The 14,868-nt window shown below is 36.2% G+C and overlaps 1 protein-coding gene across 2 annotated transcripts in view; it reads left to right on the plus strand.

Moving 5' to 3' along the window:
* The window catches only part of TTC28 (tetratricopeptide repeat domain 28), a 603,177-nt gene that overhangs the window by 298,638 nt on the left and 289,671 nt on the right, over positions 1-14,868 (plus strand). For both annotated transcript variants that reach the window (XM_027124409.1, XM_027124410.1), the window contains one exon: positions 8,511-8,658. In XM_027124409.1, the coding sequence (XP_026980210.1) occupies positions 8,511-8,658 (148 nt within the window). The remainder of the gene's footprint in view (positions 1-8,510; positions 8,659-14,868) is intronic.

The following is a 14,868-nucleotide window of genomic DNA, read 5'->3' on the forward strand; positions in this document are numbered from 1 at the left end:
ATTGTTCAGAAAATTCCCTGGTTTTCTTCTTGGCATGACTTTACACTCCTCCTATGCCACACCCATAGAGTGAAGGCACAAGATATGGGCAGTTCAGAACCATTACTCTAGGGGACTTCAAACTTCTTTCATTGTTTACTTTTAAAGTTTAAAAGGGAAACTCCAGATGATGGTAGACACATCTTATAATTTGACATAAACTTTAACACTGGGAATTCCTCCAGTGCTAGAAATTGACACCTACTTAGTTATTTAACTCCTGGTTGTCATTTCATCTTTAACTGCTTATCAGATTTCTGGTTTCTTTTCAAAATATGATTTTCCCATAAACTTGTTACTTTAACACTTTTGATATAATTAGTTTAAAACTAATTTTGGGGAAAAAAGTTGATATGATATGAAACAATTATGATTGAGAGCAGATTTCTTTTAGAAATTGATATTCAATGTACCAAAAGCCATGTTGAAGAGAAAAACAATTCACAGCTGCAGATTTGGTTAGAACATTATGTTTAGGCCATTTGAGCCTCTGACTCTGGGTTGCAAACTAAATAATGGTGTTTTCTAAAATAGCCTTCAATCTCTTGCATGTACTTTCAGCATATGATAAGACAGACTAGTAAAAAATAGAAGCATAGTTTTCTGGAGAGATAGGAATGATTACTCCCAGCTGAGCAGGTAAAACATTGCTACATGAAGAATGTGTTCTTTGCTGATTCTCAAGGTTTTATTTATTTTTATTTTTAATATAAAGTGTCAGCAAATAGAAGCAAAAGAAAATCCACTTGAAAATGTCAGAAAATAAAAGAAGCGTAGCAAATTGTATTGCAGGTAAAAATCCATTTTAACCAGCAAACAAACAAGTGTTGGCTGAGAAGCTTGCTGATGGCTCCTTTTGTTTCTTTTTGATTTAAAGCCTCATGCTTGTAATCTAATTAACATCGAACTGAGTTGCAAGTACAGTGGTCTGTTTAGTTCAATAATAATACATTTATATGAAAGGTTAATGAAATGAATTTTCCTTCCATTCAATTCATTAAAAATTGTTCTACAATCAACGGTTGCTAATGGAATAGAGATTAAATATTCATGTTCATAAATTTTCTGTGTCATTTCTGATTTTCCTTCATTTCTGCCTCCATAGGTTGGATTTTGCAAGTATAAGAATTCCCAAACAAAAAGCTTGATTTAGAGGTTAATTGCACACCATTAATTCTTTTATCAAAGAGGTAGTGTGGGATAGCGGAAAGAGTTTTTGGCAGCAGGGGCAAGTTTCATAACCACCTCTTTTGTGTAATAGTTGTCATAAGAACTTCTTGCAGAATATTGTGAGCGTTAGTGATAAACTATGGAAAAGAGTTAGTGATAAACTATGGAGAACAGTTAGTGATAAACTATGGAAAACAGTGATAAACTATGGAAAACAGCTAACAGAGTAGAGGTTCAACAAATGATAGCTAGAAAGGGTTTTGGAAAATAAAACATCTGTGCACTAAAAGTTATGATAATTTATAGTGGCAAGACTGATATGATAAGACTGGGCTCTTGTTAATTCTAAAATAGGTGTCAGGCTTGGGCCTCAGAACACCTTGTAGTAATTCTAATAATCAGTGATCAGGGTAAAGTCTCTGAGAGGAAGGACTTTTTCATGTTTCTACAGATAGATTTTTGGTCATCTATTTTTGCCACCTCTTTCTTCTTTTCCACCTAGGCCAAAGGACTTTATTTAACCTGCATATGATGTTTTTCCCAAATAACAAATTTACTAGATAATTGAAGCCTACCAATCAGCTGCCAAAAGTGTAAACATTTTTTTTAAAGATTTTTTTGATGTGGACCATTATTTAAAGTCTTTATTGTATTTGTTACAATATTGCTTCTGTTTTATGTTTTGGTTTTGTTGGCCCTGAGGCATGTGGGATCTTAGCTCCATGACCAGGGATCGAACCCGCACCCCCTGCATTGGAAGGTGAAGTCTTAACCACTGGACTGCCAGGGAAGCCCTCAGAAGTGTAAACATTTTTAAAAGCAATTTTGATGTAAAATTTCCCTTAAACGTATTACCTACTTTATAGGCTTTCGAAGTGGAAGTTGCCAAACATAAGTTAACTATTTCCTTAATGACTGAAGGTTATCATTAAAATCATTAATTTTTGTTTTATACCTAATTTTTGTCAGCCCCTCACCCACTTTACCAAAAGTAATTTCTATTCTGCAAGCTGGTAAAGCAGATGAGCCACCTGATTAAATAGCAAATGCCAAACTGAGAGTGAGTAGTGAGAAATTCACTTCAATTTTTAAAAATGTACCCACTCTTCATATATCATATGTGATATCAGTTAGCAATCATTGTTACAACCCTTTGAGGTCATCCTTATCATCCTCTCTGTAAGTGGAAATGGCACATGAATTTGGGTGAAGTTAAGTGCCTTGGCTAAAGGCATACAGCTAAAAAACAGCTGGGATAGGATTCTAATGTCAGCCTTATGAGTACTTTCTCTTCTGCAACAGCTGCCTTGGGAGTAAGTCACATAGCTTCAGTTCAAAGCTTTCGTAGTAGTTATTTTTATTTGTTTAGTATATACCCTTTCACTTTGTGTTTGGAAGTTTGTTAAAGGAATACCAAACTCTAGAGCTGCACTGTCCAATACAGTAGCTACTAGCCAGTTGTGGCTATTTAAATTTAATTAATTAAAATGAAAGGAAATTTAAAATTTAGTTTCTTAGTCACACTAGCCATATTTCAAGTGCTCAATGGCCACATGTGGCTGGCCAGAGGCTAATGTTATTAGTACAGAGAACAGCTCCATCATTGTAGAAAGTTCTATTAATTTCTCCCTTGTTCTAAATGAACATATATAACAAAATATATTGCAAAAATAATTTGTGCTTATGTATCCATATAGGTGCCTATTTCATGCGAAACAATGGAAACCTACTGAGGACATGGGTTCTGTCCCTTCATTTTTATATGTCATATTTTAATGTGACATAATATATAATTTGTAATATGTTATAAATTTTATAGTGGGTAATATGTGTTTATTTACATTTTACTTGTACGATGGATATGTTTTAAGTAATACAAGCAGTCTTATTTTCCTGTATAATGCATTCCTGAAAAAGTATATGAAAGTCAAATATGTGGAATATCAAATATACAAATCTTAAACAAGAGATTGACATGTTCAGTGAGTGGGGAGCGTTAATTCCTAGAGAACTGAAAAATAAAATCTCAAATCATGTCTTTCCTTTTAAGAATCATTTTTTAATATATATGTTCTCTAATTTTATCTTTTCCATAAAAAATGAGCATAGCTGTTCTTTGTTCATCCAGTGATGTTAAAGCTTTTCTGCTTTTGGCACCTTGTAATCATTTTCATTTTTGACCCAGTTGTGGTTAAATTATAGATTAATGCTGCTGCTTTTTAAAAACTAGAATCAGCATTTCTATTTTCCCAATCTCTACTCATTTTTAAATAAAATAATAAAGGAAAAGTCAGTAAAATAGTTATGTAATTTACAAACATGGTTGACAAAGATGGTGATGATGTGGTAGCAGGTGGTATGATTGGATTGGCTAGCAGGTTATAGTTAGAGATATTTATTCTTCAGAAGATGTAAAAAATTTCAAATTCAAACAGTGAAAGACAGGTTAGGAACATTAAAGTATAACATTTAAAAGTACAGATTAAATCAAAGGCAGAATATTTGGGAGCACTTGAACTAAGTAATAGATTGTATTGTACATATAAGTAAACAATTTTTTGAAAAATTAATTAATTAATTTATTTTTGGCTGCTTTGGGTCTTTGTTGCTGTGCATGAGCTTTCTCTAGTTGTGGCGAGCGGGGGCTACTCTTTGTTGGGGTGCGCAGGCTTCTCATTGTGGTGGCTTCTCTTGTTGCGGAGCACGGGCTCTAGGCATGCAGGCTTCAGTAGTTGTGGCACGCAGGCTCAGTAGTTGTGGCGCACAGGCTTAGTTGCTCCACGGCATGTGGGATCTTCCTGGACCAGGGCTGGAACCCGTGTCCCCTGCATTGACAGACGGATTCTTAACCTCTGTGCCACCAAGGAAGTCTTTAATTTTATATATCATTACATATTATATACATTTGTTCTATATTTTATGTTATAAATATACATGTGTACCTATGAGCATAGGAATTTACCTCATTACTCATTTGAGCCATGGGAGAGTAGGAAGTTTAGGTTATTATTGGGTTCAGTGATGATTTAGAATTGTGAACCCAGTAATAAAATGTTGAAAGAAAAGACTTAAAGGTCCTTCATTGCTTCCAGGGGTACTTGAAGGGTGAATGGCTTACTGTTTCCCATGTTTAGTCTTTGAGTGTTTTTACTTTAACCGTGTCGTAGTCTGTTTGGACTGCAATAACAAAATACCATAGACTGGGTGGCTTAAATAACATTTATTTTTCACAGTTCTGGAGGCTGGGAAGTCCAAGATCAAGGTGATGGCAGACTTGGTGTCTGGTGAGGGCCCATTTCCTGGTTAATAGATGGCTGTCTTCTTGCTGTGCCTGTTCTCATGTGGTAGAAGGGAAGAGGGAGCTCTCTGGGGTCACTTTTATAAGGGCACTAATCCCACTCATGAGGGCTCCACTCTCATTACCTAATCATTTCCCAAAAGCCCTACCTCCAAATACCATCACACTGGGAATTAGGTTTCAACATATTAATTTTGTAGGGACACAGACATTTAGACTATAGCAAACTCTCTGAGATGAGAAGAATGTCCACTTATTAAAGTCGAAATACTAACAGTTTTAACAAAAGGGCATAAATACTTTGGTGATTAGTTACATTTTTATTCCTGCTAAAATGTTACAAACCCTATTAGTAAACAGTTACTGTAGGTAGCAGTCAAGACATTTATAGCTTTTTATGTTCTTCCCCTCTAGACTGTGAGCACTTGAGGGTACAAGCCCTGTGGTACACATCACAGTGACAGGTGCTGTAGATTTTTAGAGAATGTTAATTGAAGGCAGGATGGAAGGAATGAAAACTTATACTTGTAACCTACTTGTATTTCTGTTATTTGTGAGATTAAGTAGCATGTGTAGAATAATCACTGGAAGTTCTTTGTGGTGAACAACAAAAAATATATGAATGACTCTGCAACACTTTAAAATCTAGGCATTCCCCCTTTAGTCCAGTGTATTAACTAGCTCCTCATAAGTCTTTTTTTTTCCTTTGGCTGCCCTGCATGGCATGTGGCATCTTAGTTGCGTGGCATGTGGAATCTTAGTTCCCCAACCAGGGATCGAACCCGTGCCCCTTGCATTGGAAGCGCAGAGTCTTAACCCTAAGTCTTTCTTCTTGGCTAAAGCTTCAGGTTAAAACCATTGTTCTCAGGGTTTAGGTGCTCTTAATAGTCAGTCCATATTGCCTTCCCTTCTCCATCTGCTACATAACCAGTGACCAGAATGTGGGTATATGCGTGGGGAGTGCTTAGGCAGGGGGTATGTTATCTGAGGTTGGCTGGGCACCAAGTGTTCAACGTTTCTTCATAGGCCCCACTTTTCCTTGGTGTGCTGCACATATACTGCCTCTCCTCAGTCCTAAGTGACCCAAATTTGCCCCTTTCTCAGATGACGCTGCTTCCTATGAAACCTGTGATAGTAAGAGAAAAATTAGGTCACATCAATCTTCTTGAAGTTATAGTAAACAGCTGTGAAACTCAGCACTTCTTGACCTTTGCTTTGGAAGAGGCTGGTGGAGAATCCTCTGGGTGGCTGCTACATCTCCCACGACCTGTTAGTACCAATTTCTTTTAGTCAGGTGGTTCAGATTTTGTCTGGGAGCCTTACAGCTGTGAATTTCCCAGTTGCCAGCAGTCTTATATGGAGCAAGGGGGAGGAGTGAATAAAGCAGTGATAGGAATTGGATAATATTATATTGAATAATGAAATATTTTCAATATTTATTAGACTCGCCTTATATTCTCTTAGTCTATAATTATGTTTTCTTGTTATGATTATTTTCTCATTAACTAATAATCAAAATAGCTCACTTTATTAAGTATTTACTCTATGTCAGGCACTGTGCTGATTTATTCTATCACAGTAACCCATAATCTAGGTTTTATCATCATCAGCTTGAGCTCCATAGTGGCATATCTCTCACAGAAGTATAGATAACTAATTTTTATTCAACAGCTATTCATACATGCAATTAATATTGCATGAGAGTAAGTTGGGAGAGCCCCACTTTGTAAATTAGGTACAGGGATATGTCAGAGCTTGACTCATTATGCTATCTTGACAAGAATGCAACTCTAAGCTTTTAACTGAGAAAATCTTATAGAGTTGGGCTGGGGATTCTGGAAGGACATAAGGGAGGATCAAGGGAGACCTTGGAGCCTTCTCACCTATATCTCTTTTCAAAACCTTCTGGAGAAAGGAAGCCGAGACTATGAGCAGCATGATCCAGTCATACCTTTTTTCATCTAATTTATGAGTGTCCTAAGAAAACAAAACCTGCATGCCCTTCTTTAACTCCTTTGTGTATTTGACACCATAACTTGCCATTAACGCTGAACTTTGCCTACCTGCTAGGGAGTGGATACATGCATGGGGAGTGGATGTCATACTTTTCGGTGATTTCATTTGGCAGATAGGAAAATCAGTTATTTTCTCAGTGAAGTAATGAACAATAATGCTTTGCTTTAAACATGCAAGAAATTATCAAAATTCATTGAGACTAATTTAAATTTTTGTGTTTTTTCTAGTTTTATTGAGATTTAATTGACTTACAGCACTGTATTAGTTTCAGGTGTACAGCATAATGATTTGACTTACATACACTGTGAAATGATTAACACAGTAGATTTTTGTGTTTCTTAAAATATATACCTGAAATCATTACTACAGACACATTTTGTCTTTCTCCATAAATAATAGAGTTTACAGTTTACAGAGTACACACACACACACACACACACACACATATATAAATACATTTTTTAAGTTTAGCTTTAATATAGAATTATGTAAACTATAGTTAATTTTAGTTGGAATGTGGTACATATTGCCTCTTGGATTATAGAAATCACCTAAAATGTGAAATGAAAAGGGTGGTAAAAAATGTGTATAAAGACATTAAAGATTAAAAAATGGCTGAGTCCAGTGAAAGGAAGTGATCTTATCAATTAGTAATGAAAGTGCATTTACAGGTTATTGTCTTACTGGAGTCTGAGTTTTAACAGCTGCTAGTAGTTTAAACTAATAGAAATCTGAATAGCTCATAATAATTTGAGTATTCATTCTGTTTATGGATTGTTTCTTAATAGAAATACTGAATAGTATTGCCTATCTTACGTTACCTCAAAGTTTAGATACAAAAATGAAATAAGTAAATATGTTTTATAAACATAAAAGGTGCTCTCTTTCACTGTATGTGTGCGTAATATAAAATTATAAAATTATATATTAAATTAATTGAGTAGTTGTTTTAGGAGTTTTTTGAAACTTCATTTATATTCCATGAATACAATTTGTTACAATTGCAAAGTATACTGGACTGAAAAAGTTACATTTGTTTTACAAACATAGAGTATTGTAAAAGTATTTAAGCTAAATAGGTGGCCAAGTATTTTAGAAGCAGGTGTCGTATAAGCATGAATGCATTAATAATATGTCAGTTTTATGTGTTATTTAATCGGGTACAAGGTCCTTTGCTGGTTAAATACTGGTAACACATTGATCATTTACTTGTTTTTACTCTGTGTTCAAAAACAAACTACACATTCTTAAGATCATTCTGAAGTTTAAATATTTTATTAATTTTCTGGCCCTTTCTGCAATTAGCTGGAAGGAGGGTTGTTTCCTTATATTCACAGTTGATAATACTAGTTTTTTTAACCAATCCAATTAAACAGTACAAAGGACAGCAATCTTATTCTGTTTCTAAGCAAAGCACATGTATTTTTAATAACAGTTTTAAAATATTATGTCTGAAACACCACATAAAATGTAACCATGTTGTGTTACTCATTACAGTTATCTTAATACTAATCACATATTGATTTATCCCTTTAATTAATGAGGAGAAGTATAAAATAAGTGGAATTTGAATATCTCTCATTTGTCTTGCGCTATACCAGATACTTTGGTGACATGTAAAGAAATCTCCAAACCCCTGTCCTTGAGGAGCTTATGCTATTAAAGTTGGGATAAAAGATTTTAAAGATCATCAAAAAAAAAAAGTAAAAGTACTATGTGAATAAATACCAAAGAATGTGATAAAATCAATGTGTTCTAGAAGGGAAAAGAATGAAAGTTTTAAACGTAATTTGTCTGAAAGAAGTATGCTTACATTTTATGATGTTCAGAGAAGTCAGATTTGATTATAAACACTTTACTAGGTTTTTGAACCAGGACCACCTCAAGTTTAGTTCTGCCGACCTGTTGTTCTAATCAAGAATCCTCATCAGCCTTGGTGGAGCATTGTGTATAAGTAAAACATGCATTATCTTTTCTTTATTTCCAGGCATACTTCCGACAGGGTGTTGCCCTCCAGTACCTTGGACGTCATGCCGATGCCCTGGCAGCCTTTGCATCTGGGCTGGCTCAGGACCCCAAGAGTCTCCAGCTTCTGGTGGGGATGGTAGAAGCAGCCATGAAATCTCCCATGAGAGGTAAATATGATGAAAGTATTTGGTCCGACACTAATTTACATTAGAACATTTCTAGCCTTTGAAGACTTTAGACTCAGGCATTGAAAATGGATAGGTTATGAAATTAGCTAAGATTGGATATTTTAGACCAAGAAAGACAAGGAATCACTGTCAATAGGTGACATTAATGAAGAACAGTGGGATGGTGGTAAGGCCACTGGAAGTTTGTGGACCTAGATTATATTTTGAATTTTTTGTTAACTAACTGTATGACTGGGTAAATGAATCAGATTCTCTGGATTTTAGGGTTACATTAGGAATCCCTATGTTTTTTGTAGTTCTAAGATTTTGTACCTCTAAACCAAAACACCTCTACTAGTAAGTTGATCTGCTCAGTTGGACCAATATGCCATCTAGAAATAAACAGATAAGAGAAGACATTAAACATTTCATGAGAGGAAATATGGATCTAACTGTAGGCTATGTCTAACATTTTTCAGAGGAGCATTAAGAGATTATGTTGACTTGAAAGAGAGAGAAACATGGTAGATACATGGTTTTCTCCTATACTACTTCTGTAGTATACCAATTGGTATTCTGGGACAACAGTAGATTGAAAATAGTACTGTGGAGGTTGGAGGAGTTCTAAGGCTCAAATCAGATTGGCTTCCCTTTGAGAAACATTGATTTTTGAGGAAGGAGTTCTTGGGAAGATTGGGTTGAAAGTGTACACCAGTTGTCATCTTTGCAGAGTGATGGAGACACTAAGGCAGGTTGATGGCAAATAGTAGACAGCTAATGACATTCCACACTAATTAGGTACATCAAGCAGAACTCTATTTTTGTTTCTGAAATGGTACATTTTTGAATTAACCTAAAAATTTTGGTGGCAGTATCATTAGGTAATTTATTTAGTTTTGAAAATGTTTGCAGCATTAGATAATTTTAATATACAGGCTAGTATGGTACTTGGCTCAAAATATGTGCTAAGTAAAAGTTTGATTAACTAAATGGTACTCGTATGGCCTCTGAGCAATTCATAGCTATAAAAAAATACTTTCCTGGGCTTCCCTGGTGGCGCAGTGGTTAGGAGTCCGCCTGCTGATGCAGGGGACGCGGGTTCGTGCCCCGGTCCGGGAGGATCCCACATGCCGCGGAGCGGCTGGACCCGTGAGCCATGGCCGCTGGGCCTGCGCGTCCGGAGCCTGTGCTCCGCAACGGGAGAGGCCACAACGGTGAGAGGCCTGCGTACCGAAAAAGAAAAAAAAAAAAAGAAAAAAAACTTTCCTGAAGGCGAAGATTTCATGTTCTAGAAAAAAAGTGGAAAGGAAGCCTCTCTTCATGCGATTTTATAACCCCATACAAAGCTGAGTCTTTGCTGCGGGAACCTAATGGCTTTTCCCACTGGGGGACCTGCTGTTAATAAACTCTGACTTAAAGCAGATGTACTTTGGAGCTCCATGACTTGGGGGTGGGGGGGGGGGAATGGACAACAAAAAAGATCAATCTGTCTCTCCTTTCCATTTTTCTAGTATTTTCTCATTCTCTCCCTATATCCCTCTGCAAGTAATTTACATGGAACATTTTTTATTTAGTTCGTGAAGATATCCCTTCTTTATTCTGAGGTGTTTCTGCCACTGCCTTAGTATACTGGAGTGAATGTGTTGAGATCAGCAGAATCATACTTACCGTTTTGCCTTTGAAGCAATTTGTTTAGATAAATATAAGAAAATCTTCTCTACACTGCAAGAAAAAGCTCAGTGCTTCTTTCAGCCTTAGGGTTTTCTGTGCCATGTTCTTTCCCATCTTATACTGAGTGACCTAAGGGCGACCCTGGAAAAAGCTGCATCTTACAGGTGCCTGGAGTGCTTTAATATTTTCTTCTCTTTCCTTAAAGCAATTTAACTTACTTATTTTTGGTATTGCCTTTACCACTGTAGCTATTCCAGGTGGGCTTTTCTCATCAACATTTTATAGAAAGACTGTTGCTTTGCACAGCGTTGTTCTGTGCATCATTTAACATCTTAATGACCTCTTTTTGTCATATGGTTATAATTCACAAAATCTGTCATCATTTGCTGCCCATTTTTTACCCACTGTTTATTTTAGCCTCCTGCAGCGTTCTCAGTTTCTGCCATTGTTGCGTAACTCTGCAGTCCAGGACACTTTACATGTAGGTCTGATCTGTTGTGTCAGTTGTTTTTGTTTTGCAATTCTGAGACGCAATAGGGAAGCTCCCTCGTCCAGTGCTTCTGTAAGCAAACAAAGCTCCCACGATGTGCACAGCGTTCCTGTGGTTTGGCCTTTTGGGGACGTTTCAAGATTTTTTTAAAGATAGGGCTAATCTATAGTAATATACTCTTGTTCCCAAATAAATATATTAATCCACTTTGGAACTTACTTGATTTTTAAAATTTTGTTGTTGCCTATATTGCTAACTGCATTAAGTCTTTTTTACTTTACTTTTGTGGTTTCATTCATGCTCAACAACCAGATATCAGATAATCTACTTTTCCTGTAGATATATTTACATCACTATATGTAATGTATTTCCCTTAAATCATTTATGTAAATGTCCAAATAAGTATTAATATAAAATGAGACTCTTTAATGACCCTCAAATTATCCTTTTACTATTTTCCATTTCTCCTTTTTAGATAGTCTTTCAGCAATTTCAGTTCATTGTATCTATAAATGTTTATGTAAATTTGGATGGTGTAGCATAGTACTACTGCCAACGGCAGATTTAATAATGTAATTACAAAGTGAGACTGTGTTTACCTTTATTTGTTCCTCTAAAGACGCTAGGGCTGCTTCTTGCTGAGGGTTCTCTTGTGTATATTTTCTATCCTCTTGTTAATTTGGTAATCTAAAGACTATTACATTTATAGGCTATCACCTGTCGTGGTGTTTCTACCAGCTTCAGAAGATCCAGGAAGCTGATTTTATGAAGTACTGGTAGAAAATGGCTCGAATATATAAGCTTTTCTCTCAGAGTCAAATTGAGGCTCACGTTTTATTTGCCTGATAGTCCACCCTTGGTAACTCTTTCCCTCTGATTCTCTTTTAAGTGGCAGTCACTTTGCACAGAGGGCCTGTTTCTGAAATGTTATGTTAAAAAAAACCTGACTTTTCCCCCAAAGGTTGGGCTCTAATTCCAGTACTGCCATTTGCTATCCCCTTGACTGAGCAAGGTTGCTTCCTTTCTCTGCACCTCAGTTCTTATCTGTAAAAGGGGTGTGATAATAAGTACCTCCTAATATTGTTTTTTAAAAATATTTATTTATTTATTTGGCTGCATTGGGTCTTAGTTGTGGCACACGGGATATTCATTGTGGCATGCAGGCTCTTCATTGCAGCATGCAGGCTTCTCTAGTTGTGGCGCGTGGGATTCTCTCTAGTTGTGGTACACGGTCTCCAGAGTGCCCAGGCTCAGTAGTTGTGGCGCATGGGCTTAGTTGCCCTGTGGCATGCGGGGATCTTAGTTCTCCAACCAGGGATTGGACCTGCGTCCCCTGCATTGGAAGGCGGATTCTTAACCACTGGACCACCAGGGAAGTCCCCTAATAATTGTTTTGAGAATCAAGCCTTGGCATGTAAAGGCAGGCCCCTTTAGGACAGTTTCCCTGTGCAGTGTGATGCCCTTCTTCTCTCTGTGGAAAGAAGTAGCAGCAGTGGTAAGCTTGCTCTTGTATTTGTGTTGTGGGTGTGGAACAAACACTGCACAGCACACATGGTCCTTTTGCTGAGCACTTGGTGCCTGGAAAAACTGCGTTTCTCCTGAGCATTGGTGTATTTTTATCTAAAAGGTTTGGGAATTATCTGAAGTGATCCTTTATTTTGCTTTGTCCTCTGTGAAGCGTTAGAGCTTAGTGTCCTGTCCACCTTTAGGAAGTGTGCCAGGGCTTATAGTCTCTAAGCTGAGTTTTCCTTACTTTATTTTCCACTCACTCTGACTTCTGTGTTTTCCACCTTATTTCTATAGAAGGCCTTTGAATCCTTTTGTAATGAAGTAGGATATAAATAAATTCACAAATGAACCCAGAAAAATATGAAGTGGCTTAGACAAAGAGCTAAACATGTCAGTTTTTATTTTCTTTTTTTGGGGGGAGGGTTAAGTTTTCCTTTTAGTGTGAACCAAAAGTTTTTTGTTTTTTTTTTCCAGTTAAGGTAAAATGTACATAACATTTTTAGTTATGCAATTCAGTGGTATTAAGTATATTTACAGCGTTGTGCACCCATCACTGCCATCTGTCTCCAGAACTTTTTCATCTTCCCAAATTGACACTTTGTACACATGAAACAATAATTCCTCATCTTCCCCTACCGCCCCAGCTCCTGGCAACTACCAGGGTACCTCATATAAGTGGAGTCATACAATATTTGTCCTTTTGTGACAAGCCCAGTGGTTTTTAATTTAGTTTCCCCTCTAAGGAATTAGCCTAAGAAAAGGTAAAAATTAAAAATAATTAGATATTACGAACCTTACCTCTAAATTTTGGTTTTTGGGCTATACTTTACTCTCATTATACTTTGGTTACCTTCTTACCTTGTCAGTGGTTGCTGTTCTCTCTTTGGATCCCTGTTTTGGAGATTCATTCCAGAATTGTTTCTTCCAGTCTTCTGAGTTTGCAGTACAGTATTATATTATATCCAGTAATAATTGGTAGTGGTATCACCAGGTTTTTAGGAAAGTTGAAGCTTTTTAGTCATGTATGCTAATTAAATATTATAAGGATAACTTGGAAGGCTGCAGAATGTCTTCATAGTACCTGAGACAGATTGAAGTCTGTAAAAATTTTAGTTACCTTGAAGGTGATTCATAGGAGACAGTCAGTAGAGTATCATTACTTTGGAATAAGGCATTGTGCCTGTTAATGCATTTATTCCTCAAATTCTGTAAATTTTAAAATTCTAAATATGTCTGAAATTTATCCCTTGCTGTCCATCTGTTTTGTCATTGCAAATACAGGACTTTTTCTCTAACTGGTTTTCCTGGCTATTATCTCTTCCAAACCAGTCCATGCTTTGCTTCCCTTCCAGAATGAACTTTCTAAAGTGTAAGTTTGATCTGTCATTCTCTTATTCATAATTCTGAATTTTCCCCATTGTCTACAAGATAAAGGCCAACTACCTTAGTATAAAAGATCTTACTTCTCTTTTATTCTCATTACCAAGATATTCCCAGCTAAAACTACCTGCAGTTCCTGGAAAAAACTAGTTTCTCATAGCTCCGATTTCTATTGAGATGTCATTACCTCTGGAAAGCATTCCTAGACCTACCTGAGTAGGGCTAGCACCTTTCTCCTCTGTGGTCCCATAGCACATCCTACCAATGCTGAGAAATCTGGATTGAAAGTTGTGTCATTATTTTATATATTACTAAGAAAAAATAAAATGCTGATAAGTAAATTTCTTTCTTATCACTTAACTTTTTATTTTATATAAACTGAAAGGATCCTTTTAGCCCCATTTAGACATAGAAATAACCAACCATTGTGAGGCACCATTGGGTTCATGGACATTAAATCTCAAATTCAGAAATGTTAAAATGTGAATGAATATGCAGAACTGATGAAATAAATATAGTATATCTTTTAGTTGAGTGTGATTATTTGTTTATTATTAGCTTCTACTACATTCTTACAAGGTTTTCAAGTGTCAGGAAATGTGACTTTGTTTATCTTAAATTCTTAAAGCCTTTACATTTTGAAAGCACATAACTGGTGTTCAATGATTGTTGCAAAGTGCCTTTACATTCTTATGAAGTTGTTTTGACATTGGATATTTTATATATTATGCATGATTTCTATAAGGGAAAACATCTTTACATCTACAGGCTGCCAAAACTCTGTTCCATCTAGCCTGAGAAAATCACACAATTAGTCCTTTTGCTAACAGCCAAAGTTTACTGTAGAATAGGAATTAGAATCATAGAACAGTATAGTTGGGAAGAATCTTATAGATCACCTAATCCAGCCTATACAGTTTTTTTTCTTTTTTTTTGAATTTTATTTTATTTATTTTTTATACAGCACAGTCTTATTAGTTATCCATTTTATACATATTAGTGTATACATGTCAATCCCAATCTCCCAATTCATCACACCACCACCACCCCGCCCCTGCCACTCTCCCTTCTCGGTGTCCGTACATTTGTGCTCAACATCTGTGTCTCTATTTCTGCCCTGCAAACCGGTTCATCTGTACCATTTTTCTAGGTTCCACATA

Source organism: Aethalodelphis obliquidens, unplaced genomic scaffold (assembly GCF_003676395.1).
Source record: "Aethalodelphis obliquidens isolate GAN/ISIS:26980383/991018 unplaced genomic scaffold, ASM367639v1 scaffold28, whole genome shotgun sequence".
In the NCBI taxonomy this organism is placed as follows: Eukaryota; Metazoa; Chordata; class Mammalia; order Artiodactyla; family Delphinidae; genus Aethalodelphis; species Aethalodelphis obliquidens.